At 39.7% G+C, this 27,195-nt stretch overlaps 1 protein-coding gene across 1 annotated transcript in view; it reads right to left on the bottom strand.

Annotated features, from left to right (window-relative positions):
* The window catches only part of ANTXRL (ANTXR like), a 65,583-nt gene extending 38,981 nt beyond the window's left edge, over window positions 1–26,602 (bottom strand). The window contains exon 1 of the mRNA XM_045068961.1: window positions 26,218–26,602. Coding sequence (XP_044924896.1) covers window positions 26,218–26,495 — 278 coding nt within the window. The 5' untranslated portion in view covers window positions 26,496–26,602. The remainder of the gene's footprint in view (window positions 1–26,217) is intronic.
* Window positions 26,603–27,195: the final 593 nt, after the last annotated feature.

Below are 27,195 nucleotides of genomic sequence, written 5' to 3'. Positions count from 1 at the left end.
TAAAGTCAAAGAAGTTACTGCCTGTGTAATCCTCTAAGATTTAAGGAAACTACCCTATGCCTCAGCAATTGCACCTCTAGGTACTTACCTAGTGGATACAAAAATACAGACTCAAGGGTCACATACACCTCAATGTTTATAGCAGGTTTATCAACAATAGCCAAACTATACGCCAAGCTCAACTGTCCACCCATTGAGGAAAGGATAAAAGAGTTGGGACATATATAGACATGTATATATAGCTGTGACATATGGAGTGAGAGTGCTCCAATGCTAATGAAATGCTAATGAAATAAGTCAGTCAGAGAAAGACAAATAACATATGACTTCAAACAGATGAGGAACTTAGGAAACACGAGAACAGAAGTTAACAGGGAACAGAGAGAGAAGCAAACCATGAGACACTCAACAATACAGAACAAACAGGGTAGATGGAGGGAGCTAGGTTGGGGGTGGTCTAAATAGGTAATGGGTGGGCACTTGTTATGATAGTATGGGTTGTTATAAGTAAGCAAAGAAACACTAAATTCTACTCCTGAAGTGAATATTCCACTAAATGTTAATTAATTAGAATTTAAATAAAAATCTAAATAAACAACAACAAAAACCCCAGAGCTACAATAATCAAAATGGTGTAATACTGGCATAAAGACAGACATATAGACTAATGGAATAGAATAATGAGCATTGAAATAAACCCTCATATGTATGTTCAATTGATCTTTTAACAAGGATATCAAGAACATTCAATGTGGCAAGGACACTATTTTCAAAAAACACAGTGCTGGGAAAACTGGATGTCTACATGTAATAATGTATTTGGGCTCTTACCTTATGTCATATACAAAAATTAACTCAAATGAATAAAAAACTTAAATGTAAGAACTAAAAGTGTTAAACTTTTATTTTCTTTTATTTTTATCTAAAATTTCTAATTTAATTTACATCTATTCAATGTACTTGTTCCTAACAGTTTTGTTGAGATTACCCATAAAAACTTTATGAAACATGGGGAGGATCAGTGAAATAGGCAATGGGAATTAAGGGGTCCACTTGTTCTGATGTGCACAGGTGATGGATGGAAGTGATGGGTCACTATAATGTGCACATGAAACTAATAGAACGTGGTGTGTTAACTAACTGAAATTAAAATAAAATTAAAAAAAACCCTGATGAAACATAAAAGTTCATCATTCTCCCAAGTTATTTTTTTTTAAACATTTTGGAACAGAGATCATATCTACTTATTTTAGTAAACCAAGACACATGAAAGTTTTAATTTTAATGCTGATAACTAAAGCCATGTCTATTTTACTTAAACCAATAACTAAGTATTTGCCTAGATCATATGAATTTGAAATATATTTAGGTTAGTTTCTATCTTTCTTACAATTTTAGAATACCCAATCCCTATAAGTACTTGTCTCCAAACCAAGGAAATAGAGCTCATTACAAATTAGTTTGGACAATATCCATCCAGAGAGAAAAATATCTCACACTGACAATATATATTTGTGGACACACAGATCATGCTCATGGATTGGAAGAATAAACATTGTTAAAATGTCTATACTGCCCAGAACAATCTATACTTTCAACACCATCCAGATCAAAATACCATTGGCATTTTTCAAAGAGTTGGAACAAACAATCCTAAAATTTGCATGCAACCAGAAAAGATCATGAATCACCAAGGAAATGTTGAAAAAGAACAACAAAGCTGGGGGCATCACGTTGCCTGATTTCAAGCTATATTACAAAGCTGTGATCACCAAGACAGCATTGTTCTGGCACAGAAAGAGACACATAGACTAGTGGAACAGAATAGAGAGCCCAGATGTGGACCCTCAACTCTAGGTCAGATAATCTTTGACAAATCAGGAAAAAATATCCAACGGAAAAAAGACAGTCTCTTCAATAAATGGTGCTGAGAAAATTGGACAGCAATATACAAAAGAATGAAAATCAACAATTCCCTTACACCATACACAAAGATAAACTCAAAATGGATGAAAGACCTCAATGTGAGACAGGAATCCATCAAACCCTAGAGGGGAACCTAGGCAGTAACCTCTTCAACATTGGCCACAACTTCTTTCAAGACATGTCTCCAAAGGCAAGGGAAACAAAAGTGAAAATGAACTTTTTGGAATTCATCAAGATAAAAAGTTTCTGCACAGGAAAGGAAACAATCAATAAAACAAAAAGGCAACCCATGGAATGGGAGAAGATATTTGCAAATGACACTACAGACAAAGAGCTGATATCCAAGATATCAAAGAACTTCTCAAAGTCAGCCCCCAAAAAGCAAACAATCAAGTCAAAAAATGGGCAGAAAACATGAACAGACACTTCTCCAAAGAAGACATACAAATAGCTAACAGGCACATGAGAAAATGTTCATCATCATTAGCCATCACGGAAATTCAAATCAAAACCACACTGAGGAGGGAGGAGCAAGATGGTGGAAGAGTAGACCTAAATTTCATCTGGTCCCAGGAATTCAGTTGGATAGTTAACAAACCATTCTCAACACATCCAACTAAACAGGAGATGGAAGAGAAGAATAGCAGCAATTCTAAGAACATAAAAGTGACCACTTTCTAGAAGGTAGGACATGTGGATAAGTGAATCTGAGGCAACATACAGGAAGAGAGACTGCAGGGGGCTGGGGCTGGCTCCCAGCAAGCAGTAGAGTAGTGGAGTACAAAATGGGAACTTTTAGAAGTCTGCTCCACAGAGGGAGGTTGCTCCAGAGGTTAAGCAGGGGTGGAGCCCTCATGGGGACAGTGTGGTCTCAGGACCCCTGGGGTCACAGAAAGACCAGGGGTGTCTGAATGTGGCAGAGTTCTCAGGTATCAGAACGGGGAATCCAGCTGCAGAGATGGAGCCGAGGATGGGCTCTCAGTTCAAGGTTACCTTAAATCATTGGACCATGACTTTTTGAGCAGGGACCTCACAAGCAGCAGATCTGGGAAGGGCCCCTCCTTCCTCTACCAGGAGGAGTGGCATGGGAGTGTGCTGCAGGAATCTGCTGGGTTTGGAGACTCCAAATGGGCTGTGTGCCAGAGAAGAAATGCTCGGTCACAGGCCAGGTCAACTCAGATTGTGGCCAGAGGCCAGGGAGATGGGACAGATTGAGTGCTTTTCTCGGAGTGCACACTGAAGAGTGGGGCCCCGAGCTCTCAGCTCCTACAGGGCCTGGCCAGAGATTAGGAAGCAACCATCTTTATTCTTGCCCTCTAAAGCTGTACAGAAATCATTCAGGGAACGAAAGCTACTGAGAATGAACCCAAGCAGACTGTTCAGTTGGGCCTCTGGCAAGGCAAAGACATTTGAAAATCACTGCAACAGGCCCTTCCCCCAGAAGATCAGCAAAAACATTCAGCCAAGACCAAGTTCATCAATCAATGAGAACTGTAAAACACTGGTGTTAGGGGAATACAGCACATAGAATTTGTGTCTTTTTACCCATGATTCTTTGTCTTTCAAAGTTAAATTTTTAAAATTTTTGCTACTTTTTTCTTTTTCTTTTTAAAAAATTTTTCCTCTTTCCTATTTTAACCTATTTTATCTTATCAATACCTTTGTAAAAATCTTTTTTAATTTTCATTTTTATAGTCATATTCTATCCCTTCATTGTATTTAACCTCATTTTTTGTATACATATAAGTTTTTCTTTCTTTAAAATTTTGGATACAGTTTCTTCTTTTTTTTTTTTTAATTTTTTATTTTTTATAAACATATATTTTTATCCCCAGGGGTACAGGTCTGTGAATCACCAGGTTTACACACTTCACAGCACTCACCAAAGCACATACCCTCCCCAATGTCCATAATCCCACCCCCTTCTCCCAAACAAAATATGCCCTAGATCTACTGTATGGCTTTGTTTTAGTCTCCAGCCTGATCAAATTATCTCCTTTTTTTCCCCCCTTTTTTTCAACCAACTTCCTATCTTATCAATTCCTTTTATGGAATCTTTTTAAATTTTCATATTTACAGTCATAGTCCATCCCTTCATCATGTTTACTCTTATTTTTGTATATATATGTTATTCTTTCTTCAAAATTTTGGGAGGCAGTTTCTTCTAACAGACCAAAATACACCCAAAATCAAATGTGTGGCTTTGTTATATATTAGGTTAATAGAACAAAGCCACACACTTGATTTTATATATACAAGTGTGTGGCTTTGTTCTATTAACCTAATATATAACAAAGCCACACACTTGTGTGTATATATATATATATATATATATATATATATATATATATAGTTTTTTTTCTCGTTTTTTCTCTCCTGTCCCCCTTTCCAGTTTCAGGTTTCTTCCGATTTGGTTACTGTATGTTTTCTGGAGTCATTGCTAGCCTTTTACTATTTTGTTCTTTCATTCATCTATTCTTATCTGAATAAAATGACAAGGCAGAAGAGCTCACTTCGAAAAAAAAAAAAAGAACAAGAGACAGTACTGATGGCTAGGGACTTAATCTATGCAGACATTAGTAAGATTTCAGAACTAGAGTTCAGAATGATGATTATCAAGGCATTATCTGGGTTTGAAAAAAGCATAGAAGAGGTCTTTTATCCATTTCGAGTTGATCTTTGTGTACGGTGTAAGAGAATGTTCGAGTTTCATTCTTCTACATATAGCTGTCCAATTTTCTCAGCACTGTTTATTGAAGAGACTGTCTTTTTTCCACTGTATATTTTTTCCTGTTTTGTCAAAGATTATTTGACCACAGAGTTGAGGGTCCATGTCTGGGCTCTCTACTCTGTTCCACTGGTCTATGTGTCTGTTTTTATGCCAGTACCATACTGTCTTGGTGATCACAGCTTTGTAGTAAAGCTTGAAATCAGGTAATGTGATGCCCCCAGCTTTTTTTTCCACCCAACATTTCCTTAGCAATTTGGGGTCTCTTCTGATTCCATACAAATTTTAGGATTATTTGCTCCAGCTCTTTGAAAAATACCTGTGGAATTTTTATTGGAATGGCATTAAAAGTATAGGTTGCTCTAGGCAGTATAGACATTTTAATAATGTTTATTCTTCTGATCCAAGAGCATGGAATGGTCTTCCATCTTTTTGTGTCTTCTTCGATTCCTGTCATGAGTGTTCTGTAGTTCCTCGAGTACAGATCCTGCACCTCTTTGGTTAGGTTTATTCCTAGGTATCTTATGGTTCTTGGTGCTATAGTAAATGAAATGGATTCCCTAAATTCCCTTTCTGTATTTTCATTGTTATTGTGTAAGAAAGCACCTGATTTCTGTACATTGACTTTGTATGCAGAATCCTAGAGGAAAACATAGGCAGTATCCTCTTTGATATCAGCCACAGCAACTTCTTTCAAGATACGTCTCCAAAGGCAAAGGAAACAAAAGTGAAAATGAACTTTGGGACTTCATCAGGATCAAAAGCTTCTGCACAGCAAAGGAAACAGTCAATAAAACAAAGAGGCAACCCACGGAATGGGAGAAGATATTTGCAAATGACAGTACAGAAAAAGGTTGATATCTAGGATCTATAAAGAACTCCTCAAACTCAACACACACAAAACAGATAATCATGTCAAAAAATGGGCAGAAGACATGAACAAACACTTCTCCAATGAAAACATACAAATGGCTATCAGACACATGAAAAAATGTTCATCATCACTAGCCATCAGGAAGACTCAAATTAAAACCACATTGAGATATCACCTTACACCAGTTAGAATGGCCAAAATTAGCAAGACAGGAAACAACGTGTGTTGGAGAGGATGTGGAGAAAAGGGAGCCCTCTCACACTGTTGGTGAGAATGCAGGTTGGTGCAGCCTCTTTGGAGAACAGTGTGGAGATTCCTCAAGAAATTAAAAATAGAACTTCTCTATGACCCTGCCATTGCACTCCTGTGTATTTACCCCAAAGATACAGATGTAGTGAAAAGAAGGGCCATCTGTATCCCAATGTTTATAGCAGCAATGACCATTGTCGCCAAACTGTGGAAAGAACCAAGATGCCCTTCAACAGATGAATGGATAAGGAAGATGTGGTCCATCTACACTATGGAGTATTATGCCTCCATCAGAAAGGACGAATACCCAACTTTTGTAGCAACATGGACGGGACTGGAAGAGATTATGCTGAATGAAATAAGTCAAGCAGAGAGAGTCAAGTATCATATGGTTTCACTTATTTATGGAGCATAACAAATAACATGGAAGACAAGGGGAGATGGAGAGAAGAAGGGAGTTGAAGGAAATTGGAAGGGGAGGTGAACCATGAGAGACTATGGACTCTGAAAAACAATATGAGGGTTTTGAAGGGGCAGGGGGTGGGAGGTTGGGTGAGCCTGGTGGTGGGTATTATGGAGGGCATGTATTGCATGGAGCACTGGGTGTGGTGCATAAACAATGAATTTGGTTATGCTGAAAAGAAATTAAAAAAAAAGCATAGAATATTCCTTTCTGGAGAAATATAGGAACTAAAATCTAACCAAGTTGAAATAAAAAAAGCTATTAATGAGGTGCAATAAAAAATGGAGACTCTTGCTGTTGGATAATGAAGCAGAAGAGAGAATTAGTGATATAGAAGATCAAATGATGGAGGATAAAGAAGCTGAGAAGAAGAGAGAAAAACAAATACTGGATCACAAGGGAAGAATTTGAGAGATAAGTGATACCATAAGATGAAACAATATTAGAATAATTGGGACCCCAGAAGAAGAAGAAAGGGAGAGAGGGGCAGAAGGTATATTGGAGAAAATTATAGCACAGAACTACTACTCTTTGGGGAAGGAAACAAACATCAAAATCCAGGAGGCACAGAGAATCCCCCTCAAAATCAATAAAAATAGGTTAATACCCGGTCATCTAATAGTAAAACTTACAAGTCTAGAGACAAAGAGAAAAACTTGAAAGCAGCTTGGGAGAAGAGGTCTGTAACCTACAATAGTAGATATATTAGACTGGAAGCAGATCTATCCAAGAGACCTGGCGGGCCAGAAAGGACTGGTATGATATATTCAGAGCACTAAATAAGAAAAATATGCAGCCAAGAATACTTTATCCAGCTAGGCTGTCTTTGAAAATAGAAGGAGGACGAAAAAGCTTCCAGAACAAACAAAAACTAAAAGAATTTGAGAACACCAAACCAGCCCTACAGGAAATATTGAAAGGGGTCCTCTAGGCAAAGAGATAGTCTAAAAGTAACAGACCAGAAAGGAACAGAGACAATATACAGTAACAGTCACCTTATACGCAACACAATGACATTAATTTAATATCTTTCAGTAGTTACCCTCAATGTAAATGGGCTAAATACCTAATCAAAAGATACAAGGTATCAGAATGGATTAAAAAAACAAGATGCATCAATATGCAAGAAACTCATTTTGGACCAAAAGACTCCTCTAGATTTAAAGTGAGGGCGTGGAAAACAATTTACCATTATAACGGACAACAGAAGAAAGCTGGAGTGGCAATCCTTCTATCAGACAAATTAGATTTTAAGCCAAAGACTATAATAAGAGATGAGGAAGGACACTATATTATACTTAAAGGGTCTGTCCAACAAGAAGATCTAACAGTTTTCAATATCTATGCCCCTAACATGGGAGCAGACAACTATATAGACAAATAAATAACAGAATCAAAGAAACACATTGACAATAATACAATGACAGTAGGGGACTTTAACACCCCCCTCACTGAAATGGACAGATCATCTAAGCAAAAGATCAACAAGGAAATAAAGGCCTCAAATGACACACTGGACCAGATGGACATCACAGATTTATTCAGATCATTCCATCCCCAAGCAACAGAATACACATTCTTCTCCAGTGGAACATTCTCCAGAAGAGATCACATCCTGGGTCACAAATCAGGTCTCAGCTAGTACCAAAAGATGGGGATAATTCCCTGCATATTTTCAGACCACAGTGCTTTGGAACTAGAATTCAACCACAAGAGGAAAGTTGGGAGGAACTCAAATACATGGAGGCTAAAGAGCATCCTTCTAAAAAATGAATGGATCACCCAGGAAATTAAGGAAGAATTTTAAAAATTCATGGAAACAAATGAAAATGAAAACAAAAGTGTTCAAAATCTTTGGGATGCAGCAAAGGTCGTCCTGTACAGAGAGTGTATAGCAATACAAGCCTTTCTCAAGAAACAAGAAAAGCCTCAAATACACAACCTAACACCTAATGAAGCTGGAGAAAAAAAAAACAGCAAATAAAGCCTAATCCCAGCAGGAAAAGAGAAATAATAAAGATCAGAGCAGAAATCAATGAAAAAGAAACCAAAAGAACAGTAGAACAGATAAATGAAACTAAGAACTGGTTCTTTGAAAGAATTAATAAGATTGCTAAACACCTAGCCAGGCTTATCAAAAAGAAAAGAAAAGGATCCAAGTTAATAAAATCATGAATGAGAGAGGAGAGATCACAACCAACACCAAAGAAATACAAAAATTATAAGCACATATTATGAGCAACTATGCACCAGCAAATTTGACAATCTGGAAGAAATGGATGCACTCATAGAGATGTATAAACTACCAAAACTGATCCAGGAAGAAAGAAAACCTGAACAGACCCATAACCAGTAAGGAGATTGAAGTAGTCACCAAAAATCTCCCAAGAAAGAAGAGCCCAGGGCCAGGCAGCTTTCCCAGGAGAATTCTACCACATTTAAAGAAGAATTAATACGTATTCTCCTGAAATGGTTCCAAAAAACAGAAATGGAAGGAAAACTTCCAAATTCATTTTATGAAGCCAGCATTCCTTTGATCCCCAAACCAGACAAGACCCCATGAAAAAGAAGAATTACAGACCAATATCCCTGATGAACACTGATGCAAAAATTCTCATCAAAATACGAGCCAATAGGATCCAACAGTACATTAAAAGGATTATTCACCATCATGACCAAGTGGGATTTATTCCTGGGCTGCAAGGTTGGTTCAACATGTGCAAATCATCAATGTGATACAATATATTAATAAAAAAAGAAAAAGAACCATATGATATTCTCAATAGATGCTGAAAAAGCATTTGACACATTACAGGATCCTTTATTGATCAAAACTCTTCACAGTGTAGGGATAGAGGGACATACCTTAATATCATAAAAGCCATCTATGAAAAGACCACAGGGAATATCATTCTCAATAGGGAAAAACTGAGAGCTTTTGCTTTAAGGTCAGGAACTATGGCAGGGCTGTCCACTGTCACCACTGCTATTCAACATAGTACCAGAAGTCTTAGCCTTAGCAATCAGACAGCAATAAGAAATAAAAGGTATCCGAACTGACGTCAAACTCTTGCTCTTTGCTGATGATATGATACTTTATGTGGAAAACCCGAAAGACTCCACTCCAAAACTGCTAGACCTCAGCGGGGAAGTAGGAGGAGGCACCTTTTCAACTTGTACCCCAAAGTGAGCTGATTACCTACCAAAGAACTCCAATCACCCATGAAATCAGCCTGAGATCAGAATTATACACGTCTGGATCTCTACAGGGGGAGAAGACGCCAGTGGGCAGGTAAAGTGGAGTAGGAACGGTGACTGATATCAGAAGATAAACAAAAGGGGGAGGGAGCCACCAGAGGCGACCCGTTGGAAAGTAATACGCAATACGAGCGAGAGTGCCCTGCATCTGGGGACCAGCATTAATTTGGAGACTGGTTGAAAGCACTCCAAAAGAGCAAAGGATCTCGGGGGGGGGGGGGAATTGTGGGAATTGGGATGGCTAGGGACAGGGGCTTAAGTCCCTGGTCCCAGGACAGCCTCCCCTGGTGCTAAGGCAGAGAGAGTGTTGCGGAGAAACCAGCTCTTGGTCCCTAAGCCGCCAGCGCACCGAGAACGCGTGGGGTCTGTTTCCTGTGAGGGGATGGGAGCCACAACGGGCGGCAGAACGCGAGAGTCCTGCTATAGAGCCTGAGATACTCCCCTGAGAGACGTATAAAAGCCAAGCTGGTGCCCTTTGATACATGCCATTGTTTCAGAGCCTGCACCAAACTCTCCCCCCAGAGAGGTGCGCAAAGGCCCAGCCTGGTGCTCTCGGACCTGCGCCCCATTTTCAGAGCCTGAGACCCGCGCGCGAACCTCAGCCTTCCCTGAAATTGGTGCGCGCAAGCTAGGCGCTCTTAGATCCAGAAAGACCAGGCACTCCCAGCCCGGGCCAGTGGGAAAATCTCAGTGTGCAATCGCTGCTTGGAACCTCTCTGGCGGTCTGGAGCCGCCCAGACAGCCGCCACTACCTTGGCTTTGGGTACAAGCAAAAGATCCTGCGTCCCCAGGGACCTTGATTTGGAACCTGCTCTTCCAGCGGCCAAGGGGGAATTTATTTAGGCTCTGCAGCCAGACTGAGGCTTCTCTCTGAGAGGGAGATCAGGGTGCGGTTTGTTTTCCTCTAAAACTACAAAAACCATCAAAAGCGGTCAAAGTGAGGAAAAAAAAAAAAAAGTGAACAAACATAAAAACCGCCAGAAAACAAAAGCCTGAAAAAACAAAAAACAAAAAACAGTTTTCTCAGAGCCCACCCCCTTGAGAGGGGCGGGAGGACTTCAGTCAGGGAGCATCATTGACTCCCACTATTCTGGTTCATTTAAGTCAGGGAACATCATTCATTCCCACTATTCTAGTTCATTTTTTTTTTTTAATATATATAGGTAATTTCTTTAACCTAATAACCATCACAGCGAGCTGTCCAGTACATCAAATTCTGTAATAACCTTCTAACCTGAACTTTTTGATACATACACCTATGTTTTTCTTTCGCATTTCTATTTTTTTAATTCCTTTTTTTTTAATTTTAGTTTAGTTTAGTCTAGTTTATTCCTTTTTATTTTTATCTTCTAATATTCATATAGAGTTAAACTTCAAAGTAATCCCCTTTCCCCAATCAATACTACCCCTATAGGTAAACTAATTTTTAATCCCCCTTTATCTTAGGAAAGTTGAGTCCTTTAACAAAGATATCAAGATACATCCAGGAAGAATCAAAACAACCTTCCTCGCACACACTGAGAATTTATAACCACTCTCCATCTTTTTCTTCCACAAGTGTTTCAGTGTTTTTGGGTTTGTCCTGATAGTATATAAATCTTACACTTGGGGTTCTTTTTGACGAGGTTCTTCCTTTATTTGCATATATATATATTTTTTCTCTTGTCATATACTTTTATCAGTCTTTTTGTTTGTCTGTTTTTGTTTGTCTACTTCATATATCTTACCTTGGGGCCCATATGGGCTGAACCTTCTCTTTCATCTTCCCTTTCTTTCCTGTCTCTCTTTCTATCTCTTTTCTTTTTCTTTTCTTTTGTGTCTCGTTTGGGTGGGGAATCCTGATTGCTCAGAAGTGTTCCAGGGTGTATCTTGACTGCACCACGGTTAATACATCCAGCTACATCTGTTCAGTCATCTCCCACCAAAATGACTAGGAGGAATGCCCAACAAAAGAAAAACACAGAGGATGGACCTTCTGCAACAGAGCTAACGGATATCAACATAGACAATATGTCAGAAAGAGAATTCAGGCTAAAAATTATGCAGGCAATAGCTAGGTTGGAGAAAGCCATGGATGACCAAACAGAATTGATTAGGGCCGAGCTGAAAGCGACCAGACAGGATGTTCACAATGTTAGGGCAGAGCTTAAAGTTACCAGGGAGGAGGTTCACAATGCTCTCAATGGGTTCCAATCTAAACTCTCTCAAAGCTAGGGTAACTGAGACAGAAGATAGAATTAGTGATCTGGAAGACAAACAGATAGAGAGAAAGGATCAGGAGGATCCTGTTTTGTTCCAGGCTTAGAAACAACAGCTTAGAAACCACGAAAACAGAATCAGGGAAATAAATGATGCCATGAAACGTTCCAGTGTCAGAATTATTGGAATCCCTGAAGGGGAGGAGAAAGAAAGAAGTCTAGAAGATATAGTGGAACAAGTCCTTCATGAAAATTTTCCCAATCTCGCGAATGGAACCAGCGTTCATGTACTAGAGGTTGAACGGTCTTCACCAAAGATTTTACATTCAAAAAAAACATCACGACACCTGATAGTCAAATTGAGGAATTATAATTGTAGGTATAATCTATTGAAAGCCACTAGGGCAAAGAGGCTCCTTACTTACAGAGGAAAGCCCATCAGAATAACGTCAGACCTGTCCACAGAGACCTGGCAAGCCAGAAAAGGCTGGCAAGATATATTCAGGGCACTAAATGAGAAGAACGTGCAGCCAAGAATACTTTATCCAGCAAGACTGACATTCAAAATGGATGGAGAGATAAAGAGTTTCCAAGACCGGCAAGGCTTAAAAGACTATGCAACCACCAAGCCGACACTGCAGGAAATATTAAGGGGGGTTCTATAAAAGAGGAAAAATCCTAAGAATAGCATTGAACAGAAATATAGAGACAACCTACAGAAAGAAAGACTTCAAAGGTAACTCGATGTCAATAAAAACGTATCTAGCAATAATGACTCTCAATGTGAATGGCCTAAATGCACCCATAAAATGGCATAGGGTTGCAGATTGGATAAAACGACAGGACCCATCCATATGTTGTCTACAAGAGACCCATTTGAACCTAAAGATACACCCAGACTGAAAATGAAGGGATGGAGAAGCATTTTTCATGCCAATGGGCCTCAAAAGAAGGCTGGGGTAGTGATTGTCATATCAGATAATAGATTTTAAACTAAAGACTGTAGTCAGAGATACAGAGGGACACTACATAATCCTTAAAAGGACTATCCACCAAGATGATCTAGCAATTGTAAATATCTATGCCCCCAATATGGGAGCAGCCAATTACATAAGAAAGCTGTTAATCAAGATAAATAGTCATATTGATATGAATACACTAATCGTAGGAGATCTTAACACGCTTCTTTCAGAAATAGACAGATCATCGAAGCAGAAAATCAATAAGGAAACAAGAGCATTGAATGACACATTAGAACAGATGGGCCTCATCGATATATACAGAACATTCCACCCTAAAACAGAATACTCATTCTTCTCAAGTGCACATGGAACCTTCTCAAGAATAGACCACATACTGGGTCACAAATCAGGACTCAACCAATACCAAAAGACTGAGATTATTCCCTGCATATTCTCAGATCACAATGCTTTGAAACTGGAGCTTAATCACAAGGAAAAGTTCAGAAGGAACTCAAACACCTGGAAGCTAAAGGCCACCTTGCTTAAGAATGCTTGGATCAACCAGGAAATCAAAGAAGAACTGAAACAATTCATGGAAACCAATGAGAATGAAGACACTTTGGTCCAAAACCTATGGAATACAGCAAAGGCGGTCCTAAGGGGGGAAATACATAGGCATCCAAGCCTCCCTCAAAAAAGTTGAAAAATCCAGAACACAGCAGCTTTCTCTACATCTTAAAGAACTGGAGAATCAACAACAAATCAAACCAACTCCACACATAAGAAGGGAAATCATCAAGATTAGAGCTGAGATCAATGAGGTAGAAACCAAAGATACAGTAGAACGTATCAATGAAATTAGAAGTTGGTTTTTTGAAAGAATCAATAAGATCGATAAGCCACTGGCCACAGTAATCCAAAAGAAAAGAGAGAAAGCCCAAATTCATAAAATTATGAATGAAAAGGGAGAGATCACAAGTAACACCAAGGAAATAGAAACAATCATCAGAAGTTATTATCAACAGTTATATGCCAATAAGCTTAGCCACCTTGATGAAATGGATGCATTCCTGGAAAACTATAAACTCCCAAAATAGAACCAGGAAGAAATCGACAATCTGAATAGACCAATATCTAGTAATGAGATTGAAGCAGTGATCAAAAACCTCCCAAAAAACAAGAGCCCAGGACCTGATGGATTCCCTGGAGAATTCTACCAATCTTTCAAAGAAGAAATAACACCTATTCTCCTGAAGCTGTTTCAAAAAATTGAAGCAGAAGGAAAACTTCCAGACTCTTTCTATGAAGCCAGCATTACCCTGATCCCCAAACCAGGAAAAGACCCTACCAAAAAGGAGAATTTCAGACCAATATCACTGATGAATATGGATGCTAAATTCTCAACAAGATCCTAGCAAACAGGATCCAACAGCACATTAAAAAGATTATCCACCATGACCAGGTGGGATTCATCCCTGGGCTACAAGGATGCTTCAACATTCACAAATCAATGTGATAGACCAAATAAATAAGAGAAGAGAAAAGAACCATCTCAATTGATGCAGAAAAAGCATTTGACAAAATCCGGCATCCGTTCCTGATTAAAAGGCTTCAAAGTATAGGGATAGAGGGAACATTCCTGAACTTCATCAAATCTATCTATGAAAGACCCACAGCAAATATCATCCTCAATGGGAAAAAGCTTGCAGCTTTCCCACTGAGATCAGGAACAAGATAAGGATACCCACTTTCACCACTCTTGTTCAACATAGTATTAGAAGTCCTAGCAACAGCAATCAGACAACAAAGAGAAATAAAAAGGTATCCAAATTGGCAATGAAGAAGTCATACTCTCTCTCTTCGCAGATGACATGATTCTTTATATGAAAAACCCAAAAGACTCCACCCCAAACTACTAGAACTCATACAGCAATTCAGCAACGTGGCAGGATACAAAGTCAATGTGCAGAAATCAGTAGCTTTCTTATACACTAACAATGAAAATACAGAAAGGGAAATTAGAGAATCTATTCCATTTACTATAGCACCAAGAACCATAAGATACCTGGGAATAAACCTAACCAAAGAGGTAAAGGATCTGTACTCGAGGAACTGCAGAACGGCAGAACACTCATGAAGGAAATTGAAGAAGACACAAAAAGATGGAAGACCATTCCATGCTCTTGGATAGGAAGAATAAGCATTGTTAAAATGTCTATACTGCCTAGAGCAATCTATACTTTTAATGCCATTCTGATCAAAATTCCACCAGTATTCTTCAAAGAGCTGGAGCAAATAATCCAGAAATTTGTATGGAATCAGAAGAGACCCCGAATCGCTAAGGAAATGTTGAAAAACAAAAATAAAACTGGGGGCATCACATTACCTGATTTCAAGCTTTATTACAAGTCTGTGGTCACCAAGACAACATGGTACTGGCATAAAAACAGACACATAGACCAGTGGAACAGAGTAGATAGCCTAGATATGGACCCTCAACTCTATGGTCAATTAATCTTCGACAAAACAGGAAAAAATATACAGTGGAAAAAAGACAGTCTCTTTAATAAATGGTGCTGGGAAAACTGGACAGCTATATGTAGAAGAATGAAATTTGACCATTCTCTTACACCGTACACAAAGATAAACTCAAAATGGATAAAAGACCTCAACGTGAGACAGGAATCCATCAGAATCCTAGAGGAGAACATAGGCAGTAATCTCTTTGATATCAGCCATAGCAACTTCTGTCAAGATATGTCTCCAAAGGCAAAGGAAACAAAAGCAAAAATAAACTTTTGGGACTTCAACAAAATCACAAGCTTCAATGAGTCAAGCAGACAAAGACAACCATCATATGATCTCCCTGATATGAGGAAGTGGTGATGCAACATGGGGGCTTAAGTGGGTAGGAGAAGAATCAATGAAACAAGATGGGATTGGGAGGGAGACAAACCATAAGTGACTCTTAATCTTACAAAACAAACTGAGGGTTGCTGGGGGGAGGGGGGTTGGGAGAAGGGGGGGTGGGGTTATGGACATTGGGGAGGGTATGTGCTTTGATGAGTGCTGATTCACAGACCTGTACCCCTGGGGATTAAAATACATGTTTATAAAAAATAAAAAATTAAAAAAAAAGAAATAGAAAAAAAATCAAAAGCTTCTGCACAGCAAAGGAAACAGTCGAAAAAACAAAGAGGCAACCCACAGAATGGGAAAAGATATTTGCAAATGATAGTACAGACAAAAGGTTGATATCCAGGATCTATAATGATCTCCTCAAACTCAACACACACAAAACAGGCAATCATATAAAAAAATGGGCAGAAGATATGAACAGACACTTCTCCAATAAAGACATACAAATGGCTATCAGACACATGAAAAAATGTTCATCATCACTAGCCCTCAGGGAGATTCAAATTAAAACCACATTGAGATATCACCTTATACCAGTTAGAATGGCCAAAATTAACAAGAGAGGAAACAACATGTGTTGGAGGGGATGTGGAGAAAGGGGAACCCTCTTCCACTGTTGGTGGGAATGCAGGCTGGTGCAGCCTCTTTAAAGAACAGTGTGGAGATTCCTCAAGAAATTAAAAATAGAATTCCCTATGACCCCGCCATTGCACTCCTGTGTATTTACCCCAAAGATACAGGTGTAGTGAAAAGAAGGGCCATCTGTACCCCAGTGTTTATAGCAGCAATGGCCACGGTGGCCAAACTGTGGAAAGAACCAAGATGCCTTTCAACGGACGAATGGATAAGGAAAATGTGGGCCATATACACTATGGAGTATTATGCCTCCATCAGAAAGGATGAATACCCAACTTTTGTAGCAACATGGACGGGACTGGAAGAGATTATGCTGAATGAAATAAGTCAAGCAGAGAGAGTCAATTATCATAAGGTTTCACTTATTTGTGGAGCATAACAAATAGCATGGAGGACATGGGGAGTTAGAGAGGAGAAGGGAGTTGGGGGAAATTGGAAGGGGAGGTGAATCATGAGAGACTATGGACTCTGAAAAACAATGTGAGGGGTTTGAAGTGGCGGGGGTGGGTGGGAGGTTGGGGTACCAGGTGGTGGGTATTATAGAGGGCACGGATTGCATGGAGAACTGGGTGTGGTGAAAAAATAATGAATACTGTTATGTTGAAAATAAATAAATTTAATTAAAAAAAAGAAACTGCTAGACCTCATACAGGAATTCATTATAGTGTCAGGATATAAAATCAATGCACAGAAATAATTTGCATTTCAATACACCAATGACAAGACAGAAGAAAGAGCAATTAAGGAGTTGGGTGCATTTGCAATTGCACCCAAAACCATAAGATACATAGGAATAAATCTAACCAAAGAAGAAAAACATATATACTCAGAAAATTATAAAGTACTCATGAAAGAAATTGAGGAAGACAAGAAGAAATGGAAAAACTTTCCATGCTCATGGATTGGTAGAAAAATTTTGTGAAAATATCTATGCTACCAAGAGCAATCTACACATTTAATGCAATCCGTATCAAAATACCATTAGTTTTTTTCAAAGAAATGGAACAAATAAATCTAAAATTTGTATGGAATCAGAAAAGACCCTAAATAGTCAGAGGAATGTTGAAAAAGAAAAAAGAAAAAGTTGGCAGCATCACAATTCCAGACTTTAAGCACTGCTACAAAGCTGTAATAATCAAGACAGTATGGCAGTGGCTGAAAAACAGGCATACAGATCAATGGAACAGAATAGAGAGTCCAGAAGTGGATCCACAAACTCTATGGGCAACGAATCTTCGACAAAGCAGGAAAAAATGTCCAGTAAAAAAACAGACAGTTTCTTCAACAAATGTTGTTGGGAAAATTGGATAGCCACATGCAGAAGAATGAAACTGAACCATTTCCTTACACCACATACAAAAATAGACTCAAAATGGATGAAAGACCTCAATGTGAGAAAGGAATCCATCAAAATCCTTGAGAACACAGTCAGCATCCTTCCTTACCTCAGCCAGAGCAACTTCTTCCTGGAAACACCGTCAAAAACAAGGGAAGCAAGGACAAAGATGAACTTTTGGGAATTCATCAAGATCAAAAGCTTTTGCACAGAAAAGTAAACTCTGTTGCACAGAGTCAACAAAACCAAAGGACAACCGACAAAATGGGAGAAGATATTTGTAAATGACATATCAGATAAAGGGCTAGTATCTAAAATTTATAAAGAACATACCAAATTCAACACCCAAAGAACAAAGAATCCAATCAAGAAAGGTACAGAAGACATGCAGAGACATTTCTGCAAAAAAGACATTCAAATGGCCAACAGACACATGAGAAAGTGCTCTACATCCCTCAGGATCAGGGAACCAAAACCACACAGTGAGATACCACCTCATCAGAATGCCTAAAATTAAAAAGTCAGGAATTGACAGGTGTTGACGAGGATGCAGAAAAAGGGGAACCCTCCTACGCTGTTGGTGGAAATGCAAGGTGATGCAGACACTCTGGAATACAGTATGGAAGTTTCTCAAAAAGTTGAAAATAGAGCTACTCTATGACCCAGCAATTACACTACTGGGTATTTACCCTAAAGATATAAATGCAGTGATCTGAAGGGGCACGTATACCCGAATGTTTAGAGTGTCAATGTCTACAATAACCAAACTATGGAAAGAGCTTAGACGTTCATCAACAGATGAATGGATAAAGAAGATGTGGTATCTATATACAATGGAATACTATGCAGTCATCAAAAACCATGAAATCTTGCCATTTGCAACAACGTGAATGGAACTAGAGGGTATTATGCTAAGCAAAATGAGTCGATCAAAGTAAGAAAATTATCATATGATCTCACTGATATGAGGAATTTGAGAAAAAATACAGAGAATCCTAGGGGAAGGGAGGGTAAAATGAAACAAGATGGAACCAGAGAGGTAGACAAAGCATAAGAGATTCTTAATCTCAGGAAACAAGCTAAGGGTTGCCAGAGGGATAGGTGTGGGAGGGATGGGATGGTTGTGTGATGGATATTGGGGAGGGTATGTGCTATGGTGAGTGCTGTCAATTGTGTATGAATGATGAATCCCAGACCTGTACCACTGAAACAAATAATACATTATAAGTTAATAAAAAAACCCTCACATTGAGATACCATCTTACATAAGTTAGAATGGCAAAAATTGACAAAGCAAGAAGCAACAAGTGAAAAGGGGAACCCTCTTACACTGTTGTGGGAATGCAAGTTGGTACTGCCACTTTGGAAAACAGTATGGATCGTCCTCAAAAAATTAAAATAGTGCTACCCTATGACTCAGCAATTACACTACTGGGTATTTACCCCAAAGATACAGATGTAGTGAAAAGAAAGGACCCCTGCACCCCACTGTTCATAGTGGCAATGTCCACAATAGCCAAAGTATGGAAAGAGCTGAGATGCCATTCAACAGATGAATGGATAGAGAAGATGTGGTACCTATACACAATGGAATATTGCTCAGCCATCAGAAGGGATGAATACCAACTTTTGCATCAACATGGATAGGACTGGAGGAGATTATGCTAAGTGAAATAAGTCAAGCAGAGAAAGTCAATTATCATATGGTTTCACTTATTTGTGGAACATAAGGAATGGCATGGAGAACATTAGAAGGAAGGAAAAAATAAAGTGTGGGAAATGGAGGGGGAGACAAACCACAAGACACTATGGACTCTGAGAAACAAAACTGAGGATTTTAGAAGAGGGGGGTGGGGGATGGGTGAACCTGGTGATGGGTATTTAAGGAGAGCATAGATTGCATGGAGCACTGGGTGTTATTCACAATCAATCAATTAGGGAACACTACATCAAAAACTAATGATGTACTGTATGGTGACTATCATAACATAAAAAATACAAACTGCTAGAAAAATAAGTAAAATGCATACTTCTAAAGGGATCTTGTGCCTAAACTCTAGCATAGTCTCCTTAATCATTCCAGGGATACAAAAATATCTTAATGTTTTCTCCATACATGTTAGTGACTCTAGGGTCTGTGCAAAGGTCTGTATGTAAACTTTAAGAAGAAAACACAGAGAAAAAGCCTTATGAAGTTGGATTTGGTAATGGTATTTTGGATATCACACCTAAAACACAAGCAATAAAAGAAAAATAGATAAACCAAATATCAAAATTAAAAACTTTTGTACAAAGGATAGCATAAAAAAATGAAACGATAACCTAATGAATGAGAGAGAACATTGGCAAATAATATATTTGAAAAGGAACTGCTATCTAGAGCATATAAGAATTCCTACAACTCTCTTACACTTTTGGTGGGAATGCAAGTTGGTGCAGCCTCTTTGGAGAACAGTGTGGAGATTCCTCAAGAAATTAACAATAGAACTTCCCTATGACCCTTCCATTGCACTACTGGGTATTTGCCCCAAAGATACATATGCAGTGAAAAGAAGGGCCACCTGTACCCCAATGTTTATAGCAGCAATGGCCACGGTCACCAAACTGTGGAAAGAACCAAGATGCCCTTCAACAGACGATAAGGAAGATGTGGTCCATCTACACTATGGAGTATTATGCCTCCATCAGAAAGGACGAATACCCAACTTTTGTAGCAACATGGACGGGACTGGAAGAGATTATGCTGAGTGAAATAAGTCAAGCAGAGAGTCAATTATCATATGGTTTCACTTATTTGTGGAGCGTAACTAATAGCATGGAGGACATGGGGAGATAGAGAGGAGAAGGGAGTTGGGGGAAATTGGAAGGGGAGGTGAATCATGAGAGACTATGGACTCTGAAAAACAATATGAGGGTTTTGAAGGAGCAGGGGGTGGGAGGTTGGGGTACCAGGTGGTGGGTATTATAGAGGGCAGGGATTGCATAGAGAACTGGGTATGGTGCAAAAATAATGAATACTGTTATGCTGAAAATAAAAAATAAATTAAAAAAAATTCTTACAACTCAACAATAAAAATAAAACAACTCAAAAATGGGCAAAGGAGTTCAATAGGCATTTTTCTAAAGAAATGTACAAACAGAAGATGGTGAAGGACATCCTAAGTTTGTCTGGTTCCTCACATACACCTAGATAGTTGTCTAATCATTCTAAACACATGAGAAGTCAATTGACAATCTGAGAAAAGAAATGCTGCAAGTCTACAGGTAGAAAAGTGACCATCTTTTGAAAGATGGGAAGTTAGATGAATCCAGGGAGAAATAGCTGAGGATACTGCATAGGTAGGAGCATGCTTCTGGAGCAGTAGAGTGTAAAATCAAAACTTCTTGCAGTGTATTACATTGGGGGATGTCCCTGGCTTAAAGGTATTCAGGGGGCAAAGTGGAGTGGTATTCCAGATGGGACAGTGTGATTGTAGGATCCCCACGGTCACAAGAACAGGTATGCCCAAATGTGGCAGAGTTCCCAGGCATCAGAGCAAGGAAGCTGGGTGAGAACAATGAGTCTAGGTACCAGTTTTCTGCTCTGCCATGCCTTAAACTGTGAACCATTGCAGAGTTGTGTGACTGCTTTCCTGGGAGGGTCCAGCAAAAGGCAATAGTGAGGCAAGACCCTCTCTCATCACTTGGAGAAAAATAGCTTGTATCTGAACTGCAGGAGTCAGAAAAATTTGGAGTTTTGAAACTCGGTCATGCATCTGAGATAAAAATGCTCAGTCATAGGCTGGGTGAACCCAGATTAGCAATGAAAACCAGGGAGACAAGAGTCATTGACTACTTTTCTATGAGGGCTCATTGAAGAGTTGGGGGAGTGAGTTTTTAGCTCCAGGACTAGAGAGCAGGGCCCCATCAGCACTGAAAGCCTTCAAGCAGGAAAACAGTGCCACAGAGTGGAGTCCAGAGCTGCTTACGCCAAGCCCTAACTCCCTTCACACTGGAGGTACATTTCCACCAGGGCGAATGCCACTGAGAGTCAGTGCAGCAGGCCTCCCCTCTAGAAGACCAACACAAACAATTATCTCACACCAAGTTTACAGATCATAGAAGGCTGCAAAACTTCAGCACTTGGGGGAAAACAGTATACAGCATTCTTTATTCTTTAGGCTTTCAGTATTATTTTTTTCCAGTTATTTTCTTATTTTTTCAATTCTTTTAAATTTTGTGTTTATATGTACACATTATATACATATTTATTTTTTCCCATCATTGTATTTCACTTTATATTAAAAGTCTTTTTTTCTTATTTTTGGGTCTAGTTTTAAAAATTTTTATTATTTTTTCTATTTTTAAATTTTTATATTTATTTTTTAAATTTAAATTCAGTTAACCAAGGTATAGTACATCATTGGTTTTGATATAATATTCAAATGTTCATCAGTTCACTATAACGCCCTGTGCTCATCACATCATATGCCCTCCTTAATGCCCATCACTCAGTTACCCCATCCCCCATCCACCTCCCTTTCTGCAACTCTCAGTTTGTTTCCTGGAGTCAAGTGTCTCATATAGTTTTTATCCCTCTCTGATTTCTTCCCATTCAGTTCCCCCCCACACTCCTATTGTCCTCTGCACTACTCCTTACGTTCCACATATGAGTAAAAGCATATAATTGTGTTTCTCTTATTGACTTATTTCACTTAGCATAGTACTGTCCAGTTCCATCCAAGTTGATGTAAGTGGATCTTGTTTCCTTTAACAAGCAGACTAAAACATACCCAGGATCTGGTTCGTTTTATTTTGTTTTATTTATTTTGTTTTTGTCTTTGTTTGCTTTGTCTTTTTTTATTGTTATTATTGTTTTTTTCTCCTCCTCTCTTTTCTTTTCTGGACAAAATGACAAGATGGAGAAATTCACCCCAAAAGAAAGAAAAGCAGGTAGTACTCCCTGCCAGGGATTTAATCAATACAGATATAAGTAAGATGTCTGAATTAGAACTTTAGAATGATTCTAGATACTAGATAGGCTTGAAAAAAGCATGGAAGACACTAAGGAATTCCTTACCTCGAAATAAATGAAATAAAATCTGGTCAGTCCAAAATTAAAAATTCTATAACTGTGATGCAGTCCAAAGTGGAGGACATAAAAATGAAGATGAATGAGCAGAAGAAAGAGTCAGTGCTATAGCAGATTTATATCTGTAAAATATAAAATATTTTCATGATGGAAAATAATGAAGCTGAAAAGAAGAGAGAAAAAAAAACCTTTTAGATCACAAAGAGAGACTTATTTCCATAAAGCAAAATAATAGCTGGATAATAGGGGGCCCAGAAGATGAAGAGAGGGAGAAAGGGGCAGAAGGTTTATTTGAACAAATTATAGTTGAGAACTTCTCTAATCTGGGGGAAGGAAACAGGCATTCAGCTCCAGGAGGCACAGAGAACCCCTTTCAAAATCAATAAAAATAGGTCAACACCCCGACATATAATAGTGAAGCTTACAAATTTCAAAGATAAAGAGAAAATCTCAAAGCAGCTGGGTACAAGAGGCCCTGAATCTACAAAGGCAGACACATAAGGTTGGTAGCAGACCTGCCCACAAAGACCCGGCAGGCCAGAAAGGACTGGCATGATATATTCAACATGCTAAACTGGAAAGTGTGCAGCCAAGAATACTTTATCCAGCAAGGCTGTCATTAAGGATAGTTGGAGAGGTAAAGAGTTTCCAGGAGAAACAAAAACTAAAGGACTATGTGATCACTAAACCAGCCCTGCAACAAATATTAAAGGGATCCTGTGAGCTCAAAAGTAACAGAGAGAGAGGGAGGGGGCATACCCCAAAGTAGTAAAGACCAGAAAGGAACAGAGACAATTAACAGGAACAGCAATTTTACAGGTAATACAATGGCACTAAATTAATATCTTTCAATAATTACTCTGAATGTAAATGGGCTAAATGTTCCAATCAAAAGACATAGGATATCAGATTGGATTAAAAAAAAGACACATTGATGTGCTGCTTATAAGAGACTCATTTTAGACCCAGAGACACCTCCAGACTGAAAGTGAGGGGGTGGAGAACAATTTACCATGCTAATGGAGATCAAAAGAAAGCCAAGGTAGCCATCCATATTATCAGACAAACTAGATTTTAAAGCGAAGACTGTAATAAGAGATGAAGAAGGATACTATATCATAATAAAGGGGTTTATCCAAGATCTAACAGTTGTAAATATTTATGCCTCTAACTTGGGAGAAGCCAAATATACAAACCAATTAATAACAAAATTAAAGAAACTAATTGATAATAATATAAAAATATTAGAGGACTTTAATATCCCACCCATGAAAATGGCAAATCATGGAAGCACAACAATAACAAGGAAACAAGTGTTTTGGATGATACACTAGACTAATTGGACTTCACAGATATATTTAGAGCATTTCATCCAAAAGCAGCAGAATACACATTCTTCTTGACTGTATATGGGGCATTCTCCAGAATAGATCACATACTAAGTCACAAATCAGGTCTCAGCCAGTACCAAAAGACTGGGATCACTCCCTGCATATTTCCAAACCACAATGCTATAAAACTTGAAGTCAACCACATGAAAAAATTTGGAATGACCACAAATATGTGGAGGTCAAAGAACATTCTACTGTAGAATGAATGGGTCAACCAAGAAATTAAAGAAGAATTAAAAAATATATTTTTTATTATTAAAGCAAATGAAAATGAAAACACAACAGTTAAATTCCTTTGGGATGCAGCAAAGGTGGTCCTGAGGGAAGTATATAGCAACACAGTGAGAGAAGTCTCAAACACAAGACCCAACCTTACACCCAGGAGCTGGAAAAAGATGAGAAAATAGAGCCTAAATCAGAAATAATAAAGATTAGAGAAGAAATCAATGATACAGAAATACATAAAAAAAGAACAGATCAATGAAACTAGGAGCTGGTTCTTTGAAAGAATTAGCAAGATTGATAGACCCCTAGCTGGACTTATCAAAAAGAAAAGGACCAACATAAATAAAATCATGAATGGGGGGCCTGGGTGGCTCAGTGCGTTAATGCCTCTGCCTTTGGCTCAGGTCATGTTCCCAGGGTCCTGGGATCGAGCCCCACATCAGGGTCTCTGCTCAGCAGGGAGCCTGCTTCCTCCTCTCTCTCTCTCTCTGCCTGCCTCTCTGCCTACCTGTGATCTCTGTCAAATAAATAAATAAAATCTTTAAAAAAATAAAATCATAAATGAAAGAGGAAGGATCACAACCAACACTGAAGAAATACAAACAATTATAAGAGAATATTGTGAGCATTTATATGCCAACAAATGAAGAAATAGATAAATTCCTAGAAACATATAAACTACCAAAGCTGAAACAGGAAGAAGTAGAATACCTGAACAGATCCAAAAGCAGCAAAGAAATTGAATCAGTAATCAAAAATCTCCCAACAAACAAGAGTCTTCCTAACTCCAACCCTAATGCCTAAGAGAGAAATCATCACCTCCCTGGGCTGGGCAAAATATCATTGAGGCAAGACCTGCTCAGAGCAATTCAGAAGTCCCTTCACTAGACAGTGAGGAGGAACTTATTCCAGGGGACAGAGCGGCTCCCAGCTCTGCTGGTTTTGTTCAGAAGCCCGTGGCTGGCCACACACTTGCCCCCCCTCCCAACCCCCAGGTGATCAGCTTCCACAGAGAATAAGAGGAACCAGAGGCAGTACAGCCTGGGATGCTGTAATCAGGGTACACAGGAAGCCAGAGTCCTGTCATCCCTACCAGCCTGGGGGCTACTTCATCCAACTTCCAGATCCCACCCCCTTTCCAGGAGATAGCAAGTGCAAATATCTTCCCTACTCTACATCCCAGAGTGGTTTTGAGGATGAAGTGTAAGTGGGAGGGTTTTGGAAACCAAAATGTGCTTTAATAATATTATTCTCATACCACTGATAGTATTGACCCAGTAAAGTTCATTCTCAATCCAATACGCCAGTTAGAAACGAATATCCACCCAGGATGAATATCCACCCCCTTTCCTTCTCTGAGGGCTACAGGGTGCCCAAGGCACAACCCAGCTTCCCAGGACAACAGCTGGCCAGACCTAGCTGTTCTGGAAGTGCACTAAATCCAGAACATGGTCTCCAAGGGGTTGAAGAAGGAAGCAAAAGTCTGGGAAGGAAAGCAAAGGATTTTCTAAGCAGTGACAGTCTGAGAATGCCCACCAGAAGCAACAGGGCAATCTCTCTGGTGCCCAGTAAAAATAGAATCCACGTGGGTGAAAAGCAACACAAGCAAAAAACCATACAGACAGAAACTGAAACCCAGCGAGCTTCTAACTAGAAAGAGCTTCTAGCAATCACCTGCCCCTCCAGCTGTTTAAGGGACATGCAGGGCACAAATCCTGGCCCTGTCAGAGGAGGGACTGAGAGCCACCCCAAAACCATATTGTGGCCTTTTCTCCTTTCCAAAAGGAAAAGTCCCAGAGAACAAATTCTTGTGGGCATTCCTTCTGTCTCAAGAACGAGTCTGCAGAGATTTCTTGAGGGAAAGAATCCCCTTTCCCTCCCCTCACGGAAGCTGGCATCCCCTTTGGTCCCCTCTTGCCCATATTAGCCTCAGGGATCGCTCTGCCTTTGGGGCGTTGGGTAGGGCAGGAGCGCCACTCACTTGTCCAAGATGAAGTAAAGATCAAAATTACTCTGGCATTTTTTGGACTCGTCTATCCGGATCTCCGGTAAGTAGCGGCTCGGACCGCTGTTGGGTTGGAGGACTTTCCCATGTGGGCGGGGGTTGTGGTGTTGGCTTTTCCTGCTCTGACCGGGTTCATTCATGTCTCTGGAGGCCTTGATCGTGTGCAGGAAGCTTCCGGCTCTCAGCAGCGGAGGCGGCAATATCAGCAGCAGGAAGAGTGCAGGGCCTGGCAAACCCAGGCTGTGGCTCCCCATTTTCTGGGCCGCTCTCGCGATGTTGCTGGATTCTGGCCACTTCAGGTCGCCCCAGGCTGCTGCCTCGGTGGACTCCTCCTGTGCTAAGGAAGACTCTGCCTCTCCAGCCCTTTCCCAAGACCCACTTCAAGCCTCCACCTGCTACCTGCCCTTTGGGCGGAAGAGGTAAGTGGCTGGCTCTGGGGCGATGGCCCCACTACCTGCGCTTTCCTTCCTCCGTGCCCCCAGGGCAGAAGGCCTTGTTATGATGGGCAGGAGGGTTGGCATGGTGACTTTATGACCTGCCGCTCTGCTCAGTGTCCTGCCTTCTGACAACCCCAGGCAAGAGTCCTGGGATTTTTGGGTGGGGGCGGGGAGTGGGGTGGGATAAGATGAGGCCGCCATTTGTCTCGTATCCTAAACCCTCCAGGTGGGCATTAAAATCCTCAAGATCCTGCTTTTTCATAACTCAAAGGTGGCAGCTGAGGTGGCTTAGATGGGGACATCCCTGTGGGTGAAGAGGTCCAGGAGCTGGGAGACTAGAGTACAGTAATCATCATTGATGTGAACACTGAAGCCACCCATGGACATGGAAGGATCTAGAAGGTCTAGAAGGTGAAAGCATTCCAAAGTCCTTTGTGAATGAGGGACATTCCAGTTATCTACTGCTGTGTAACAAACCACCTGCAAATTAATGACATAAAACAAGAACCATTTCCTA

The sequence above is a fragment of the Mustela putorius genome, unplaced genomic scaffold, assembly GCF_011764305.1.
Source record: "Mustela putorius furo isolate JIRA1106 unplaced genomic scaffold, ASM1176430v1.1 tig00003909_pilon_pilon_pilon, whole genome shotgun sequence".
Taxonomy (NCBI): domain Eukaryota; kingdom Metazoa; phylum Chordata; class Mammalia; order Carnivora; family Mustelidae; genus Mustela; species Mustela putorius.
This window is presented reverse-complemented; position numbering and strand designations above follow the sequence as displayed.